The sequence below is a fragment of the Typha angustifolia genome, chromosome 15 (genome assembly GCF_048772165.1).
Source record: "Typha angustifolia cultivar Huaian chromosome 15, ASM4877216v1, whole genome shotgun sequence".
Classification (NCBI taxonomy): domain Eukaryota; kingdom Viridiplantae; phylum Streptophyta; class Magnoliopsida; order Poales; family Typhaceae; genus Typha; species Typha angustifolia.
The window spans coordinates 23,178,441-23,199,169 of NC_133253.1; the positions used below are offsets into that span (position 1 = coordinate 23,178,441).

General features: G+C 38.6%; 3 protein-coding genes across 5 annotated transcripts; 2 read left to right on the forward strand and 1 right to left on the reverse strand.

Annotated features, from left to right (window-relative positions):
• Window positions 1-6,293: 6,293 nt before the first annotated feature.
• LOC140779330 (transcription factor bHLH130) lies at window positions 6,294-8,807 on the forward strand. The gene is made up of 6 exons (XM_073124355.1): window positions 6,294-7,335; window positions 7,522-7,859; window positions 7,938-8,117; window positions 8,204-8,269; window positions 8,364-8,432; window positions 8,534-8,807. The coding sequence occupies exons 1-6, from the start codon at window positions 6,852-6,854 to the stop codon at window positions 8,591-8,593; spliced, it is 1,197 nt and encodes a 398-aa protein (XP_072980456.1). The 5' UTR covers window positions 6,294-6,851; the 3' UTR covers window positions 8,594-8,807.
• A 2,872-nt stretch (window positions 8,808-11,679) lies between these two features.
• LOC140779862 (glucosamine 6-phosphate N-acetyltransferase) lies at window positions 11,680-16,101 on the reverse strand. 2 transcript variants are annotated; one of them, XM_073125161.1, is made up of 2 exons: window positions 15,435-16,101; window positions 11,680-12,121 (listed from the first exon to the last, which is right to left on the reverse strand). In XM_073125161.1, exon 1 carries the CDS (start codon window positions 15,943-15,945, stop codon window positions 15,454-15,456), a length of 492 nt encoding a protein of 163 aa, XP_072981262.1. In that variant the 5' UTR covers window positions 15,946-16,101; the 3' UTR covers window positions 11,680-12,121; window positions 15,435-15,453. The 2 variants fall into 2 exon arrangements, with proteins under 2 accessions (XP_072981262.1, XP_072981260.1); XM_073125159.1 differs by having other exon boundaries at window positions 15,430-16,092.
• A 942-nt stretch (window positions 16,102-17,043) lies between these two features.
• On the forward strand, window positions 17,044-20,357 carry LOC140778956 (uncharacterized). 2 transcript variants are annotated; one of them, XM_073123870.1, is made up of 7 exons: window positions 17,044-17,507; window positions 17,975-18,199; window positions 18,292-18,423; window positions 18,580-18,699; window positions 18,789-18,857; window positions 18,947-19,402; window positions 19,978-20,357. In XM_073123870.1, exons 1-6 carry the CDS (start codon window positions 17,133-17,135, stop codon window positions 19,382-19,384), a joined length of 1,359 nt encoding a protein of 452 aa, XP_072979971.1. In that variant the 5' UTR covers window positions 17,044-17,132; the 3' UTR covers window positions 19,385-19,402; window positions 19,978-20,357. The 2 variants fall into 2 exon arrangements, with proteins under 2 accessions (XP_072979971.1, XP_072979970.1); XM_073123869.1 differs by having other exon boundaries at window positions 18,771-18,857; window positions 19,978-20,355.
• The last annotated feature ends 372 nt before the right edge of the window (window positions 20,358-20,729 follow it).

Genomic DNA, 20,729 nt, shown 5'->3' on the forward strand with positions numbered 1-20,729 from the left:
CGCACTGCTTCATGTGGTTTCGTTCAATGTATCCCAAGCTTTGTTTCTTAATTCACTGTCATCCACTAAAATAGATACACCTACACTGCATTAAGGGTTGTTTACCCCACCACCCTCCAGAAGAAAAAGAAAGAAAAGAAAAGGAAACAAGTCGATGGCTCGCAATCTATTCGAAATCGACTCAGTCAAACATCTCGGCTCGTTAGATTTTGAGACCATTAAAATTTTAAAAAATAATAATAATAAAAAAAGAGAGCTGAGTTTGAGCTAACCTTGACTAGAATTAGCTCAATGTATGTGTAAATATGTATTATATATTTTATGTTATTGCTTTTCAATTAAGTTTCCTTCAGTTTCATATTGGAAAAATAAACAAGATGGTCTTTATAGTTATTTGGCAACTTTGATTTTTTTTTTCTTTTATCATTTAAGAGTTATCCTTAGATATATAAACACTTACACCTTAGGTCTAGTCAAGGTTTTAAGTCGTGAAAGTTATTGATACCTTGCTCCAAATCACCATATTGTCGAGTAATGTGATCTGGGCCTAATTGAGTCATCTCACGAAAAATATTAAGTTTGCTAAGTCGAATTCGCTCGGCAGGTTGAAAACTTGGCTAATAGCATTTGGATATCTAGATCAGAGAAAGGTGTTTAAATGCCCGACCGACAATATTTAAATGCTCAAACCCGAGAGCAGTCTTTATCGAGGCGTTTGAACTCCCGATTAACGATGTTCAAATACCGAGATACCAATTTCAGCCTCATTATGTTATATTGGTTATTTGTTTTGAGTTAGAACTTAATTAATTTTGAATAATTAGGATCAGCCACCAAATATATATCTAGAGAGTAATCTAGTCTATGAATGATTGATGGATATTATATTTACCTCTTCTTTTACCTCTCATCCCATTCAATCTTAATCTTCTCCCCCTCTTGTTCACTTAAGCCAAGACTATTGTCCACCAAGGTGGACCCCCCATCATCATCACCGTCGTCATCATCCTTTTTCTCTCCATCTATACCTTCTAAATATTTTACCACTCCTATCGCCCACAACTGTCATCAACATAAACACATCTCTTAACCGAGTTATTGAACGAAACTATCAAATTTCTAAAAAAAGTTCTTCACGATAATTATCTAGGGTTGGAATCGGCTCTTAGTCGTAAAGAAAGTACTGTCAGATTACTAAAGTCAATTGATTGATAACTTATATTTAACATTTTAGAAAGAAAAAAATATGCCATTCTCTAATTTGGAGACCTCTATATGGCCGGTGCCATCCACCTGAATAATTCTTTATTTTCTTCAGAAAAAAAATAAAATATATACTTCTTTATTCATTTGATCAAATTCGTGCAATAAAATGAAAATAATAATTGCAATATAAATCAACCATGATAAGCTAAGTGAAGGGATATATTGTAGTCTAAACTTATCTTATCCACATATTTGCCTTATTGTTCCAGTAATACCCTCGTAATCTCCACAAAATCATAATTTTGCCATTACAGCAATGCCAAGAGATATTATCCACAACGTCTTTACTGTGGCGATCTGGTGATTAATCCAAATATTATGGGCCTTAAGTAAGATGATTAGATTTCCCCTTTGGGCCGAGCCCACACGAGAGGCGAAGGGGACGTTTGACGGCTGTCGTGACGGAAAGCGACGGAATCGGGTACTCCGTGAGCGGGCCGGTGCCGTCAGCCGTGGACGGCGTCATCGTCGCGTTTAGTCTGGGCCAAACGCTGTTAACGGGATAAGATTCGTCGTTAAATACAGGAGGAGGGTGTGTGGCTGATCACGTGGCGAGCGGAAGAGAGGAAAAGGCGGCCGTGAGAATCCGGTTTGCAAAAGACCCTCGGATTTTTGAATAATTTACGGTACCACCCTCTCTACGACTTTGCCAACTTTACCATTTTGTCCTCCGGGCCCATGAGAGGAGTGCAACAAAAGCAAGGTACGTAATCCAAAGGATAAATTTGTATATTGCTCTCTAATAAAAATAAACTCATGATGATTGAATGGAAAGCTTGTTTATTATTATTTAGATATGTGAATTATATAATATGTTTGTGTTCAAGTTATATTTGCTTGCAGAATGATTGGACGATAGATTAAAAAACATTAATGTTTAAATAGCACACAAAATGGACAGCTTAAAATTAAGTGAGGAAGATTAAATAAGCAAATTAAGCATTCTTTATCCTATAAAGAAAGAGCTAACGACGTGTACTAGTTATTACTTAGACAAATATAAATGGTTTTCAATAGTTAGTCCAACAACTTCACTCTTTCTTATCGTAACTTGGGTCATTTTTTAAAATCCACTTGACCCTAATGTTAGAGAATTTAATGCCCTATAAATCATGTTTAACGGTGGATATTAGAAGCATCCTATCTGATAATTAATATGGGTATTGGAGTACTACAATTAATGACTTAATTTGCATTATCGATAGGGGAATATATCAAGAATCGAGATGTCATTCAGCAGTAACGTAAGCAACATAGTGATAAATATAATATAATTAGAAGCACCTAGCGAGCTCTTCTAAGGTTTTGACATTACAATCACGAATGTGCCTAAATGACAGTCTTCTTGGATCACCAAACTCCTCCGTGGACACTAGTAGGAAAAGAAGAAAAGAAGAAGAAACTGAGCCATCAATCTAGGTTGACCATATGAACACGAAATGAGGCTTGGTTTATCAAGCTTGAGTTGAATCTAGTTTAAATATCAAGCTTAGGTTTAACGATAATAATGTTTAATGATGTACAAAATAATTTTCATATAGTCAATTATTCACACTTATACTACATCAATAGGGTAAGTTTTAAAAACTTCTGCCCAGAGCCCTAGCTCTGCTAGGTTTTGGCATAGAGGCTTTAACCGTCTTTCTTGAGGGATTTTCTTCCTCGTGCCGCCAGCAAGGTTTTTCTCTCCCCTCCCTAGTATGTGGTTAGGGAAGGGGAGCAACCTCTTTCCCTCTTCCTTTCTCTCTTCCCCTCCTCTTCCTTCCCATAAAATTTTATGTCTTTATGCCCTTATCACCGCTCTCCACAGCCACCTCTTTGTTTCCCTTTCCTTGTCGTCATACGTCAACCACCGCCATATCTCCCCTCATTTGGATTGCTCATTGCCACCGTCGAGCTAACCTTTCTCCCTTGTAGCAATTGCTCTCGGATCTTACACGCTCAATCGCCTCCACACTCATCCCTTGGGGTCGATGTCCACCATTCGCCGTCCGCCACTACCCCCCACTGCAAACTCCCTTCTCGTCACATCCAACCTTGATTCCCATCCCGCACGCTTGACTGCCACCACTCCTCACTATCACTGCTACTTTCCTATTATTTAGATGACCTTGCCTGCTTCATTAGTGCAAACCTTGGTGGTCCTTGCCAGCCCCACCCTTTTCATGACACATGTGGCAGCAACAGCTAGTGGAGCTATCTTAGATTTCCTCTACTTATCATAGGTCGGATCAGTTTTGGAGTTGCTCGATTTGCTTCTCCTTTTTGTTTTTAAGTATTTTTAGTTTGTTTTGCATGTTGCTCTTTTAGCTCTATTGTGGTGTTGATTATCCATAAGACGCTGAATGTCTATGTCTTCTTCTAAGCTTCTTAATGCTTCTTTTCGTGGTGTTCTCTGTGTTTGGCCAAGTTTCTAAGATGAATATTCTATTTCGTATGTTTTCCTACAAGATTATTAGTGTTATTCTCAGAGCTTGACACTATACTCACTTGTCGATTTATCAGCCAAGTATAGAGCTCGTTAAAGGTTTGATGTCATATTTATCTTTTTTATTAGTATTAAATTAAAATAATTTGCAAGACAAATGAAATATTAATATTATATGAACTTTCTTTAAAAATAAAGTAATTAAGTCTTTGGATTAAGGGTAATACTCTTCAAATTAGTGCCCTTTGATAACTTAGAAATGGAACCCTTTCCGAGATCACAGGAGCTCCCCCCAACATCAACGTCAAGAGTACAGTGAACTGTTGATGGGTGTATATATATGTATGAACGAATGTGCAGCCACAAACAAACTCATTTCCAAGACTTCACGTACGTTCCAAAATGGTAGTTGTGAGAGAAAACTTTCCAAAATTTCGAATACTTCTCATTCTTCTGTTTGGTATACACTTGACATGACCTTCATTTTCCGATTGCTTGGGATTTTGGACCATATATGTCACCTACGACCATTAGATTTCGTCCAAATGACTATCTTGGGTCTGTTACAAAATCTCAAATGTATAGGTCTGGTTTTGGCTACTATAAAAGATTAAAATCTACTAGTTAAAACTACTATGATAGATTTGACTTCGTTATATGTATCTGAACTTTGCCATCAGCATCATCATTCATAGCTTTAGAAAATTTTCTATTTTTTTTCTTCAAATAGGAAGTCATTTATCACATTGTTATATTTGCAAACTTTGCTATCAGGTCTCAGGATAACTATAATCACACTTTTTAAGTGTGGCCCACAGTTCGATTTATCTTAATGTCATCTCTTTTCTAATGTAATCCACACCGTCAGCTCCTAGTCATGGATTCTAAACAATTATATTATAGTAATATATATACACACACACACATGAGTGTTATCGAGCGAAATTTGAATGAGTTGGCTCTAACTAAAGTTTAGACCGCAATTAATTTTGAGTATAATTTTTTATTCAATTCAAGTTGAACCAAACTAGGCCTAAATCGAGTCCAAGCCTGAATCAAAATTTTCAAGCTGAATTCAAGTCAAGCTAGTTCGAGTCGGACTAAGTTCGAGCTGAGCTCAATCTAAAACTAAACTATATTCAAATTGAGCTAAACTAAGCCTATATATATATAATATTAGTAAATAAATTTTTTTTTAAGTCAAGTTTGTGTTAGTTAGCTTCGGCTTGACTCGAAATTTAATTCAAGTGAAAAATTTTATTTATATATATATATATATATGTATGTATATGTACATGTATGTATGTATATGTATGTATGTATATAAGCAAATACTTCAATGCACCTTTAAAAATTATAATCTTGATCCAACGGCTATAATAGCCAATTTTCATACCTAGTACCGGTTTCCGGTACGGAAGAGAGTATATTAGTTAAGAAGATTAATTACGTGTGCCTAATTTTTTAATTTTCTTGTTATACGAAGATCTTAACTATTAGATCTTCATCAAAGTGATTGATAAACAATTAACTTTATGGTACGGAAGAAGCGCTCTATACGTTTTTTTCTTCCGTTAAGATTTCTCTCTTAAATATAATTATGCCTTAATTATAGGAGATATCATTTAATATTAAATAATTTAAATTTGATTATTTTGAGATAAACTTCAATTTAAATATAATTCTCTATCTCTATCTATTAAAATTTAATTTAAATCAATCTTAAACTAATGGGAGATATATGTAAATAATCAAAAATAATAAAAAAGATAAAATATAATTAAATTTTCATCAATTTAATTATAAAAGACATCAATACCCTTATTTTGATATATATACATTACTCTCAGTTAATAATATATATGTCTTTTACTTAATAAAATATTAAGATAATATAATTGTTAAAAAATAATGTGCAAGATTATATATCTAAAAAAAATTATCTGCTGAACCGATAATATCTTTCATTCATATTATACCCTTAAAGATCTTAACCGTTAGATCTTCATCAAATTGATTGATAAAGAATTAATTCTATTGCACATAAGAAACAGTCGTTTATATATGTATGAACTAATATTGTATATATTCCAAGACTAAGGTATGGAAAGTTTGTTTGCTGAAATCCTGGAGTTCAGTGTGGAAAACCAAAACTTCACCCGAAGGATTAAAAGTTTTAATCTGATCTTAACCGTCCGTGCCGAATCAAAAGGTAAATGCGAGGACACGTTACTCGAGGAGCATTCACCTGCCGGCAGAATCTATCCGCTGGCCTTCTGGGATAACGTCAAACCTCGGTCCGATGCCGAAAATAGTTAAAAGGGGAAGCACCCAAAAGAGGAAATGATGGGTACATTGTTCCGTAGCATAGATTGTAGATCGAGGTGTCCACGTAGACGGATCAATTGAGAAGCGAATCCAGACGGTAGCTCGTCTCGCTGTCTCTAGGGGTGTTTTCGTCAATCCGCAGCTGCGTTTCTGGACAGGTGGATATTTACTTACTGGGTGGCATTTATCGGAATATTTTGAGAAGTACAAGGGTAATTTAGCCACTTCGTTGATATAAATTCGGGTAGTGGCTAGGGGAGATTGCTCGCTTCCGCCGCTTCCTATTGGTTAGCTCTTCTTTCTCTCTCTCTCGCTCTCTCTCTCGCCTCCACTTTTTTTGTTTTTGTTTTTAAAAAAAAAAGGAAATCCAAAACCACTTCCTTGGTTTCGGTGCTTCGAGGAGAGAAGAGGAAGAAATTAATAAAAAAAGGAAGTAGAGAAAGAAGGAAATAGGATTAGAGAGAAGTAGGAGAAAGATCCATTTATTGATTTCTCTTTCTCTATCTCTTTCTCTCGCTGAGTCGTCGTTGATGGCGAGGGGAGTAGTCCGGAGACTCGTAGAATCTCAAAAGCTCGCTCCTTGATACCAATTTTTTAGATAAAGTTTGGATTTTTTTTTTCTTCTTTTTTTTATTTATTAGTTTTGATCGGTTTCTTGTGGGTCTTGAGCTAGAGGGTCGATTTCAGTCGTTTCTCCCGAGATTCCATGTTGGTGATTTGAGCTCTTCTCATGGCGAATAAGCATGGAGATTGGGAAGAAACTTGTTATAGGTCTGGATAAAGAAGGGATTTTTAAGTGGTAAGGGAAAAGAGGGAGAGCGACAGAGAGATGTACGGATCACCGCAGCCGGCGACGTCGAAGGATCCCAACTTCCCGTTCGCCCACCGGAAGGAGGAAGCCGATCTGCTCCAACACCGGCAACACCAGATGAGCTCCGGCTTGCTCCGGTACAGATCGGCGCCGAGTTCGCTCATCGGAGAGCTCTGCGACGACTTCCTCCCCGTCAGGACTTCCAGCCCGGAAGCCGAGACCATGTTCGCCCATTTCGGCAACTCGCCGCCGAATCCGGCGGCCTCGGCTGCGATGGAGGCGGCAGCTGCGGCGGCGACGCAGCAGCATATGCTCTACCAATCGCATCAACAGCAGCAGATCCCGAGCCATAGCTCGGTGGAGAGCTTGTATCGCACCGCGAGCTCGTCCGCGATGGAAGCGGAGCAGTTGAAGAGCGCCGCCAACGGAGGCGGCGGCGCTAATCTCATCCGCCAGAGTAGCTCCCCTGCTGGTCTCTTCTCCCACTTGAATGTGGGAAATGGTACCTCCTCTCTCTATCTCTCTCCATCCATAAAATTTTGTAGCTATTAATGATGTCCTAGAATAGAAACCGATTAATGAGGGAAGAGGTCCAAAGACAACTGAAATTTTTCCTCTTTTGGTATATTTATACAAAAGATTTCCATGAGAAAGATTTCATCCAAGTTGTGTTTTGCTTCTCGAATAGGCTATGGCATGATGAGGGGCATGAGTGGTTTCAGAAACGGGACTAACTCCTCCATGGAAATGGATAATTCTGGGAATAGGCTAAAGACTCAGTTAAGCTTCTCGTCGAGGCAGGGCTCTCTTATGTCTCAGATCTCCGAGACAGGAAGCGAGGGCATGGATGGAAATAGCCCCGAGGAGGACCCCGCCCACGTCAGCGGCGGCCGGTGTTATATCCCTGGCTACCCAATTGCCTCTTGGGAGGACTCCTCCTTGCTTCCCGACAACTTCTCCCCCTTAAAGCGAGCCCGAGAGGCTGAGGGGAAGATAATTTCCGGCCTCAGCTCATCGGAGTCGCAGGTAATTAATTCCTATTCTGGCCGTCGAATTAAATTATTTAAGGTTTTCATTTCTGGTTGTTCCCTGAATTGCTAACAGAATGGAGAGCGCCGGAATCATGTCTCTGGCCTTGGCCATCAGTTTAACATGCACCCTCTCACCAAGACCTCGTCAGACATGGCGGCTTACGAGAAGTTGTTGCAATTCCAGGATTCCGTCCCATGCAAGATCCGGGCGAAGCGAGGTTGCGCCACGCACCCGCGAAGCATCGCCGAGAGGGTACGTGATTCCATTAATCCATTGTTCAAATTTGGCGTGTGTGAATCTATCCATTAGAGTTTTTTTATTTATTTAATTTTAATCAGGTAAGGAGAACTCGGATCAGTGAGAGAATGAGGAAGCTACAGGAGCTAGTGCCAAACATGGACAAGGTAGTAACTCTTCCAACAGAAACAGAGTCTCTGTGCAAAATTCCAGTGCAATGTATTAACCCAGAATTCCCTGCTTGGCACTTTGCATTTACAGCAGACCAACACAGCCGACATGCTAGATTTGGCTGTCGAACACATTAAAGATCTCCAGAAGCAGGTCAAGGTACAGTAACCTACATTGATGGGATCGATCACTTTTAAACCTACCCAATTGGGTTCTAACTTTGGCTATTTCTGTTGTTATTTATCCTGCATAATTTGAAGACACTAAAGGAGAGTAAGTCGAATTGCACCTGTTCTGCCAGCAATCAACGGCAGTACTGAGATCCAGCAAGCATGATGATATCATAACCTTAGGCAATGAGCTTTTTACCACTGGATGAGGCCAATGAGAGAGAGAATAGTGATGTATAGTTTTGTTACGTTGGAAGCTACATAGATGGATTTATACCCACGACCTTGTTTATGTCTATTTTCTACTTCTCTTGTAAATTAATCTGAGCTCATGGATCACCGGCAAACCACTAGTTATCGTCAAGACATGAATTTGCTATTTATCTGCAATAGAGTAGGCGTTGGATTTCTTTACCAAGTACAGGAAACTGAGTAAGCTTGCGATCGACAACTAACAGATGGTTGTTATAGTTGATGGAGTAGATTACAAAAAATGTAATTTATCTTGGTTCTCTCTCCATGATGCGTATGATCATATATATATATACCTTTAAAGTCTAGATATTAAAGAGATGGAGAGAGAGAGAGAGAGTGAGATGTGAGCAGCTGTATCCAACTCACGGGATCACAATATTATGCTTCCCCCCTGGTAGGAGTGACGGACACGTAGTGTCTCCACCACCGATGAGCAGAGGGGCGCGTGTCGGAATCAGGGGACCCACGTGCATCTTTTACCGTCCGAATATGCCATCCCCCCTCATCAACGGCTCCGATGCATGGGAAATTATGATGCTCGTCTGCTCTACTATATACCAGATGCAAAGGGAGGATCGTTCGAGGGGAAGAGACAGCGACGCCTTGTTTTTGTCTCCCATAAGAGTTTTTTTCCTTTTTGTGTTTTATCTTCTCGTTGGTTAACCGCATATAAAAGAAAAAAGTGGGGAAGAGGAAGAGGAAGAGAAGAGAAGAGAAGAGAAGAGAAGAGAAGAGAAGAGAAGAGAAAAGAAAAAGAAAAAAGATTTATGTTGTTGTTGTGGAGAGTGATGGAGATATGGGATCAGAGTGTTTTTTTTTGCGTGGCAGAGATGGGTTTGACATCACCAGTCACCACCACCACCACAGTGGAGGGAGGGAGGGAGGGGGTGGGAAAAGTAGAGGAGATAGGGCGGTAAAAGAGAAAGGTTAAGGCGTTATCACCAAAAGGATGGCATGATGGGAATCAGATCGAATCCATGTAGATTTCTTTCCACTTTATTCGCCAACGAAAATAAAATAGAAATTTTCCGCAAAGGGTTTGGTATAGATGTATATTAATTGGTAGACTATAACTTTTGTTACAAAAAACTTGCATAGTAAACTATGCTGAATAATGGATATTATATTTTAATACCATGTCCATATTATGAAATTGTAGGCTTTCTAGCCTCTGGGGTCAAAGTCATCCACTCTGAAAATTTACCGATCCAATGCTTTACAATGACCGTCACCAAGTCAACCTTTTCAGACTGGATGTTCTCTGTTAACTCTGCCGTGGAAAATAGCATTAGCAGAACAACCATGATGGAGACGGAGCAACCATAACTAATATATATATATATATATATATATGTGGTCACATGACTTGAGCAATGAAAAGTAGGGCCATAAACAAATTAAATCCTAAATGAGCCTTTCAAACTTGAAACTGATATTTAGATAATATTTCATATAATAATGTTTGATATCATATGATAACTTCATCAAGATGACACTTGATCTGCTGGCGATGGTTTTTTTCCTTATAAATGTTAAAAATATGTTAAAGTTGACGGGTTCACATGTTACTCCTGCCGTGATCTCGGACAACTAAAAGTTTGACTAACAGTTATTAATTTGTTGGCCCAATTAGACATGACTAATCGATTCTTGTTGTGCAGTGCGTACGAAGAGCAGGTATGTGACCAGTCTAACATGAGACTATATGAATTAATCTAATCCGTGTCAAATAATCTGACACTATCCTTTTACCAGTAAGATGAAATGAATAGTTGCCCACAGTGCTTTTCCCTCCAAATAAATTTAGGATGACATAATGATTGGATTTCAGAAACTATTTTCTTGTTGAAGAACAAGCTGTAGCAATTACAACCACACTAGAACAATTCATTAGGTCTTATCAACAATAATGAAGTGAGTGTGATACTTGGGCAATGATACGAAATTTCATCCACCACAACCTACCTCTCCTTCTGGATCTGGGCAATCTTATAATATTTAACAGAGTTCTGTTGATTTATTTTACCTTTTTGACAGAAATGATCATTGCCTTTTAGGCAGGGGACCATAAGCTAGTGCATGCGAGTATATATGACAGCTAAATGGAGAAGCACGAAACGTCTGATCAAGGATATTATCTGCAGCAGTTCATGTAAGAAGAAAGAAACAAACTCACCTTATAGCCAAGTCGCCCTACATATCAAATCCATCTTTTTTTGTAGCGATCATCCTCTGATTAGATCAACTGTGAGTAGGAAGATGCCGGGATTCTTCTGTTGGAACTTGGTGCCTAAAACATAATAAAGGTGAAAGAGAAAGTTTGATTTGTGCTGTTAAAGAGGTAGACACATGAACAAATTTCTTCAAAAAGTTTCCCATAAACTTAAAAGTTGAACAATAAACAACTTTCCTGCTAATTATCATACGAGATAGGAGAATGATGCTAAACATTCCAAAAGTAGAGGTCAGTGTGATACTAGTTTATTATAATAGGCGATGCAATGCATATTTAAAGTAAAAGAAAGGGCCCACAAATTATAGGTTGCATTTATTTGGCCCACAAATTATTATCGGCTGCACTAATTAATATCATAAGAAAAAGGCTACATGCACTGCATAAGGTCAAAGAAGGCGAACATACCAAATCTAGCCTTTGAGATAAAGATTTGCTGGGCGGTGGCCGGTGCAAGGAACACGTGAGCTGGAGAAAAATGAGTACTGCCACATCATACGCCCCACAAAGAGAAATATCTACTTACCCGAAGCTTAGCATGCAATTTCAGCTAAAGCAGATGTCAACTTTGAACACCAACTAAACAAGCACTAGTAAACCAAAATAAAATAAATAGAATAGTCAGTATCACCCAGTTTGGGACCCAGTATACTGTTTAATGGAAAGTAAGAAAACAAGTAAATTTAAACATAGTCAACGCCTCAAATCGTATGTGACTGTAATTTCCCAAGTATTGAAAGCAGAATACTGCAGCACATCAAGATATCGGAGATCTATTACCAAAGCAGTATATTTCCACTATGAAGAATATAGTGGAATAAGTTTCTAAAGGGAAAAAGAAAGATGCATTAATGACATAGTGATAGAAATAATTTAATTCTTAAGGCACACTGCTTCTACAGACTACAATATGTAGGAGTTCTGAATGGACTGGACCCAGTAGATAAGTGCCAGAGATAAGTGCTGAAGAGCTTGTCTGGTCAAATCCAGTAAGGAAAACAACTCAATGATCCAGCCAAATGCACACATTTAATATCTAGTAAAGCATCAAGATTCCAGCCTAAATGAGAGTAGGCATGCAATGGAGAACCTTGAGAAGTTACTAAGTTGATCACTTGTGCGATCCACGCCAGTAACAACTTTTGCCTTGTGCTGGCAAAAATAGGTCAGCCACCCTGCACTAGCATCACCTATATCAAAGGAAAAAGATGTGAATCAGAGATTTGAGTAAAGCATAGATTTACAGAATGGTTGGAAGCTTGCATAATAACCATTGACATGTAGATGCTTCTTTCTATCAACAGAGGCAACTTGTGCTCGGCTGACATGCCAGAGATAGTTATAGTACTAAATGCTGTACTGATTGGATGCTGGCAATGCTAGACCTGTATGTAAGTAGTACTCTTTGTGAACTGGTTTTAGAAAGGAACCAGCGAAGGAATAAGTTTTAGAACCATCTATTGTCACAAGTGTTGCTTTCCCGGTGTACTTCAAAGCTAGCGGCATGACACAGCAGCAATCAGGTACTCTACCTATGCCCAAACTCGCACCAGTAAAATCTTAAACATTAAGATTTAGAGCATGAAGTCAAATGAAAATAATGAAACGACTCAGTAGAAGCCTCATGCTACAAAAAGTATAGCACAGCTATGATGCAACATCAAGGAAACATGAAGAACTAAATCTTGCTGATATAGATCAATTGCTATTGAATATCAGGATTAAGCATTAATAGGAGGATCTCCAAAATCTCTGAGTATCCTTATCTGAATAAGACTAGAAAAGGATTGTGAAGATTTAGAAATCTAGCAAGGATCTTATGTAAATTGGCTACTTAGCTGAACAAAGTGCGTTAGTAATAGCTGCAGAAACTGAGAAAGATACATTATCTTATGGTGTAAGTTACTGTAATGGTGTGGTTTCCCGCGCCACCACAATACATGCTACTACTGTGGCTAAAGAGAACATCCCACAGTAACCAGTTCAATTTATTTTCCCCTCTATATGCAACTGAGAAGATTTAATACCAATAGGCTCAACTTAGTTGTATAACATCATGTTTTGATAAAGCCTTCCAATTCTTGATGCAAGTTTTAGCTAACCTCTTATCTGAATTCAGATTCCAGAATCCAACAAGAAACTATGGCATAGTCTATTGCCCTAGACAATCTCTATTCTAAATTTGTCCTACGTTGCTGAAGTTGTCTTGGAATGAACATAGAGTATTCTAAATTTTCTGGCCATGCTTAATAAGATAATATGTGACACTAACATGGGCACACTGTCAGTCCACCAAAGTCCTACTATTACTTATTCAAGTTATAAGGCCTGCTAAATTTCAAAGATCTGAATAGACTAGGAACAAGGTCCAACAGGGTCCCTAACATAGTAAGCAACATGAATAAGAAAAGTAGTTCTGGAACAAAAAAATAATTAAGTCAATGTTTCATGGAAAACAAGAATATGACATTTTTATATTTGGATTCTTTGCATGAATGTCCTTCTAAAGTCCCTTATTTGCGTATATAATGCAAGGTCTCGAAATTCAGCAATCAGCATCTTTGTATATATCCTCAAAAGACCCTTACCTTTTCGCATTAGTACTCAAGTTACTTTTGGTAACCATTACTTAAAATCTAAACCACTTACCATCAAAAGAATGCAAAAGAAAAAATTAATGCTTCTTTTGCATATGTAACTCTCAACTATTGTATATCCCTTTTTTTACCATTACATGGTTCATATTTATTTTTTATCTGTGGGAAAATATTCTAAGGTGTCCACACAGAAAAGGAGGTTCGAGGAGTCTACAAATGAATACTAAGAAGGAAGTGAATAAGGGACTTTGGAGGGGTTTACATGCGAAAGGCCCTTTATAAATTTTTAGCTCAAATTATAGAGCATTCGGTGGGTTAGCTGATAGGACATAGGATAATAAGCTAGAATCTTGTCTAAGAAACTGCTAAAAATATAGTATCAGTTTACCACTACTGTTTTAGACTTCGATGTCCATGAACCAAAAAGACAGACATATGAAAGTAAGGACTGGAGCACATTCACTATGTTAAAAGTATCTAAGATGCAAATGTCTGCAGGCTTTCGATATTTTCGAATTAAAGCATGCATTCAAAAACTAAGACATCAAAGCCTTCTAGGTGATGGCAAACCAGTTGATAAAAAAGGGTTATCAAAAGTGTTCATCGCAAAACAAAGTGCATATAAAGGATGTGCAATATCTCAAAAATGACCACAACTTCTCACAAAGAATGGCGGCATCATCAAATTTCTATTCTAACAACAGCCTCTAATCTTAATTCTGCATCCATCATTTAAGAACATAACTTCTGTTATAAAATAATAACAAAGGGAACTGATCCAGAAAAAGAACTCTTTGTAGCATCCTTCTTTTGCCAAAGGCACACCCGTTAACTTCTTTCTGTTTTTTTTTTCTGTGCCATTGCATCTTGACTGGGGAAGCACAAGTGGTGTGTCCTGCAGCTTATGCATGCCTTCTACAATAACCAGGTAACATCTTATATGCCATAACCTTGGCAAAGGCCCAAAGATCCAGCTAAGAACCATGAAACCTATATCAGCAATTGAAATGCATCCAGAACAATGGTTGTAATCTAGAAGGCTTTTATTTGTACTGTCATTGCTTTATCTAACAAATGAAAAGTTCTTTCTACATATCAGTTCTTTAACTAAATTTGCTCTTTCTCCCATTATTCCTTTCTAATAGCTAAAAATTTAACCAGGCAACCTACACTGCAATAATAGGCAAATGTTGGAACTCCAAATCTTGAAATAGAATTCTACATCTGAAGTTCTTAATAAGGCCTAACCAAATAATGGTGCTAGATTCCACAGAGCTACTATATAATACAGTAACTATTATACAGTTATATTTTTTACTTCTACTAGCAGCGGTAAGTAAATGGTTCTATACAGGTGCCTAAGCTAATCAAACTACAAACACCTAAAATGAGCTATTTGGACTAGCTACACGGATTCCAACAGGTCTTATCTCACTGTATAGCCTCTTAATAAGGGGTAAAAGAAATAGATTTTGATTGATATTTTAATTGGAACAACTAAAATTGTACTCAATCCTAACATGTTTATGCTTCCCGACATCATGTGATTTAAAAAGTAATAAAATGATTCTAGTGATTGACACTGTCATTGCCTGAACATGCATAATAATTTGATGAGTAATAGATGATGATAGTCCAATGTAATGAATATCCCTCTAAAGACTCACCTTATGCAAACTTAGAAAATATATCGGACGGACATCTTGGATGACCAATTTGGTTGGATAAACTCTAAGATTATTCTAAAGAATATAATGACAAAATAATCACACCAACTATTCCCTCGGTTTTCTCAAATCATACTGATAAATGAAACGCATCATATAGGAGAACAAATCAAAAAAGAATCCTGGAATTCAAGAATATAAACGAGCATAGCAAAGAAGTCAGAAGAAATAAACCTTACAACTCTCCCAGATCAGAAATTAGAAATATCGGGCCATCTGGACATTCTTCTCTTCGAACCCGCATTTCTCGTAGAATGCCCTCAGCTCGGCCGTGCAATCCAAGATAACTTTGTAGCACCCCGACGCCTTGGCGTGATCCACGAGGCGTCCAACGATGCGCTGCCCGAGGTGGAGGCCACGAGCGGCGGCGTCGACGACGACGTCCTCGATGTGACCGACCTTGCCGCAGCCGCGGAGGAACTTCTTCTCGACGAACACCGTGCCAGTCGCCACGATACGGCCCGATTGGGGGTCCTCTATGACGAGGATGACGTGGTCGTCGCCGAGGGAGGCGAGTTCAGCGAAGCGGGCGAGGAAGTCGGCATCGGAGAGAGGAGAGCAAGGGCTGAGCTGGCCGAGGAGGTCAATGAAGCCCTTTGAGCGATCGGACATCTCGAGCCGCCGGATTGGTAGGAGAAAGCCCCCCTCCGCTTTCTCTTTCTCTCTCTCCTCCGGCTGTCTGGATTCCATGGTTGAGATCTTGGTGTTCGGAGTATCGAAGCGGCGACTGGATCACAAATCGCTAGTCGGTTCTGGGTCGGATTCGGACAGGGCTAAAATATTCTAACCTGTTAGCCCGTGAGATATCGGACTCGAACATAATCAACCTAACAGCTCAGAAAGCATCTACCCTCCTCGTAATCATTCTTTTTTTTTTTTTATCTTCTTCACTTCTCGGCTCTTTGGCTCTTTGACTTCATGATACGAAAGCACTCACAAATTGAAGTCAATAAATAGATCGCAGACAGATACGGAGGATAGCTAATTTGGTAGCTTCAATAAGTAGAGTCTGAAATCAAGTTAAGGAAACAAGAGAGTGACAGAAACGAATATTCAAGGAAATCAGTAACAAATTGCGTATTGATTTTTATCATACAAAGTTAGTAATCTAGATCCTAACAGTAACCACATTAGCTTAGTCAACTTAGCCATTGTGCAGTTTTTTTATTTCAGTAAAGGCTAGGTTAGGGCTTTTGAGTCGAGTCTAGCGGCAAGAGTTTGATGGTATAAAATCAGGCTTAGATTGGGATTAAACCTTTTATTCTAAAGGGTTCAAATCGAGTTTGGTTAGACTCGATTGATTGATTACTTTTAAATCTTAATGGTTGTAAATTGATTATGTCGAATCCAAATATACCTATTTAAATATATCGGCTTGCAATTGATGAATTGATTTGCATCGAATAGAATAAGCATCCTAGTTAATTTAAATAAGATCTCATCATATTGAATCTGTGTTTCTAAATATTTTTTTATGGAACACAATTAATATATTGATTACTCACATCTAAAAATATTAATTATGCAATTTTTAATTCAATAACTTTTAATATATAATTTTAAGTATAATTAGAATCTAAAAAACCTGAGAGAAGAAAAAAACAGTGCAGAAAATTTTGAATGTAATTTCATGGGAGGGAAAAAGATGGTAATCTCAACGGCTATTACTCCGTCTACTACGATCGTCCTCCACATGGCATGATCTGGTTCGTCAAGACGTCGCTTCTCTTGCCCGTTCTCGAAGTCTGCCCGAAAGTTTGAATACTTTCCTAACCCAAGTCACGCGCTCATAGCCCCCACTTACTTCTCCCCCGTAACGAGCGCCTCCGCCTCCGCCGTCTCCTCTCCTCTCTCCCTTCTTTATCTCGCCAATCGCCATGGTGGTCGCCGATGAAGATGCCTCTCACCTCGCGACTCCCGCTCCTCCATCGCGTGTTTCCCTCTCCCGTCTCCTCTCTTCCGTTTCACCCTCTCCTCGCCGCCTATCGAGTCGCTTTAGCAAGCCGAGCCGCCCGGCTTCCCCTGCTAGGAGGAAGCTTGCATGGGTTTCACTCCAGGGACGACTCGTCGGAGCGGAGGAAGCCACATCGGCTCGAGCCGTGGGGCCCCTCTTGGGCCAGGAGGATGCCGTAGCCTGGGAGCTTTTTAGTCCTCTCCATCGGGTTCTCGTCGTTGCTGCCGTGGCAGCCGCCACATCACGATCGAAGAGCTCGAAGAAGATACTCCAGCTGCAGAGATCAATAGATCTCAGGGTCTGTAGTAGCTATCGTTTATTTATTTTCGTGTTAATAGATAACCTTCTTTTCGGTCCCCATCTTTTGAAGTCTAAGCGTGATTCTTTTATATCTAATAAATTTTGATCTTAAAAAGATGAAACCTTTCATTGTTTCAAAATCTAGAAGTAGCTACATAGCACGACCTTTGTCTGCTATACTGAAAAAGGAACTACTAAGAGAAAAATCCATCGATGTAGTTCCCTAAAATGCGCACCGCATCCTAAGGAGACGCATTGCATTTTTCCGATGGTATTTGGTTAAAGACATACGAGGAAATATTCTTCATTTTTTTCTTCCTGTTGATGTTTATAGAGTAATTTTTTCGGACTATCTTTTGTTTTGTTCGTTAATAATGTGTAAATCTATCACAAAATTGATGGGATTTTTAAATTTTCTTTAGTGCTAATATTAATGGAAGGATGGCTTTGATTTGACGAAAGCAGGACCAGGTGCTGCTAGGGATGCAGCAGAAGCTTGATGACTTGTGCGAAGAAATGAACTTTTTGCAGGATCAAACAATGAAGTACAACGGCAAATTTTACTCTCAGAATGAGCAATTAGTCCGGGACAGGAAGGCAGAAGAGGAAGGAGACAAATTTTTTGGGGTTAGGCCTTTCCAGATAGAGCTGAATCCTGAGAGTGGTATTACTCCTCTCTGCAGGAAAAAGGTTGGAAATGCCAGCAAGTTCCAATTTTTATGCCTCCGTTGTTATATGAAACCTTTCTGGTGATTTTGATGCTAATCTTGCTTCGAATGTAGGATATAAATGGAGTAGAACCTATTAAAGATGAGTTAACTGATGAGTGCACCGCTATGGCGGAGCAAGAGGAGCGCCGGATGTCGGATTTGTCTGACTTCTGTTGGAGTGTCACCTCGTCTGTGGACAACCAGGTTAGAGGACTAGAGAATTGTTTGAGTAGATCTTAAATTTAAAATCCACGACCTCGTTGCCAAGATGTAAATTTTTTTCCAGCTAGAAAGACTATATACTAATTGTAATCTCTTAGTCCAGCGACGTACATTAATTGGTTGACTGACGCATTTCAGCTAAGCTCCCTGGCAGTGGAACAGGAGTTCTATAATCTTCGCAAGGAGTGCGAAGAGAAGGATGCAACTATAAAGGAACTAACTGCTGCTGCGCATGCCTCTAGTGTTGCAGATTCTAAGGTGCATATTCTCATTTACTTTTAGCGCATAAATTTAATCATTGTATTTATCTTATTTACTTCTATAAACAGAGAATTGCTGAGATACAGGAAATGGTAAGAAGGAAAAACATGATAATATCCAAATTGAAGAAAGACATGGCATTTCTAGAGCAGAAGGTAAACCACGCTCTGAAAGTTTTTGGATGTGGAAACCATGTAATTTTACTTTACCTTCTTAATCAAGAGAATTGATTCAAATGTTGTAGGTGATAGAATTGACAAGGATACGAAGAAATTCTTCAGTTGCCACAAGCTCAGAGAGCCCTCAGCTTCCAGTCATGTCTAACAATCTTCTATATGATATGAGTAGCACCAGTTCATCATCTTCAGACACTGAGTCACCTATTAAAGAACATCATATAAAATCTACTGCTAATTGTACGTTTGAACAACAAGGTTTTGCAGCAACTGAAAGTCAGAGGCAACTGTCACCTGAACTTCTCATTCCTTTGAATGGATCACCCGGGTGGCCTCTAAAGCAGCAATATGCCAGTCCTTGTAGTGAGAATCGGATAATTCACAGAGTTGAAACAACCCCATCAGTTAGACAGAGACATTCAGTATCTTCTACTTTAGATTTTAAAAGAACTAGAAGGCACACTCAGCAAGAACTGAAGAACAAGGCTCAGAAAAGATGGGTTTAAAGGGTTTGATTCTCCATGGTACTATTTCCCTTGCATTCCTGAGTTATTAATTATCTAACAGAAATCCAGAAGTTTGTTAATCACATCTAAATATTTCCAATATTCTTGTGCTAGATGCGCTATCTAGAATCCCATTCTGTGTTGCTTTACCTTGACTTGTTTTATTCAGTCTTCTACTCTACATGTTCTTGTTCAATCAGTAATGAATGCTCCTGATTGGAAATGCGACGATTGTTTTTTCCCCCTCGAAACATTGCTGCTTTGTAATTTCAGCTTTCATCTTGGAGTTTATCCACCTACCAATCTTATGCCTCTGATTTTCTCTGCTAATTTAAATTTTAGCAAGAATGTTAGATGCTGCTTGCTTTCAGAAATAGTGCAAACTGTTGGTGAAATGGTGCAAACATGAAGTGCAATTGCTGCTCGTGCTATCATCCACATATTACCTAGATGATACGAGTCTCAGTCATATTATTTATTTAATTCTCATCATCAGATAGATCTACTCTACATTAAGCAACTCTTTATTTAATTCTTTCATTATCTATGTCTTCTTTTCTCTCATTTTTCTTTTTGCTATCTCATGATTGCAGTTATTAGATAATCACTGATATTCAGCCGTGCTAGTGGTCCTTGAAGGAATCATTTATCAGATGCAAGCAGACTTAGGCGCTGGTGAGAAAGCAGGAAACAAACAAGGAATCAGCTACTTGCAGCATTATTTTGACGATGGTTCCTTCGAAACATTGCTGTCGTGAAGATAAGAATGTAAATTAATATTAACCAAAGTCAGAAAAAGTATAGTTTTTTTTTCCTGGGTACCATTTTCGTCGAATATTGGTGTGCCTTTGCCATGTTGTAGTGTAAAAATTGGCTCGGAATTTCGGACATGCTTTTCGGGCAAAGTTTATATATATATATATATAATTTTCAGTCTGTGGTAGTTATTTCTGTTGTTCTTTTCTGAATAAAATTGGTTTCCTGGGAAGTCAGCCCTTGACCACAGTGGTGAAGTTGGCCAAGAACAAATTAAGATGTCATATTGTTCTGATGATGTGCATATATGTTTGCAATAAATTGGAGAATTTTCCTGAATGAGACTGGACATCGGATTAAGGATTAATTTAGCCCAGGAGTAAATGTGGAGAACCTTGTTTGCTTGCTGAAATTTAAGCCCTCATGGAGATATGATTTTCTTATATTCATTACTCACTATCAATCATTTCTATGTGTCCCAATATCCAGCAATTCCAGCATCCACTCCTAAATATTTCTCTGGGCTTAAGTACAATGTTTAGTAAGAATTTTGTTTTTATGTCCCTTTAAAACCCCTTGGTGTCCTTTA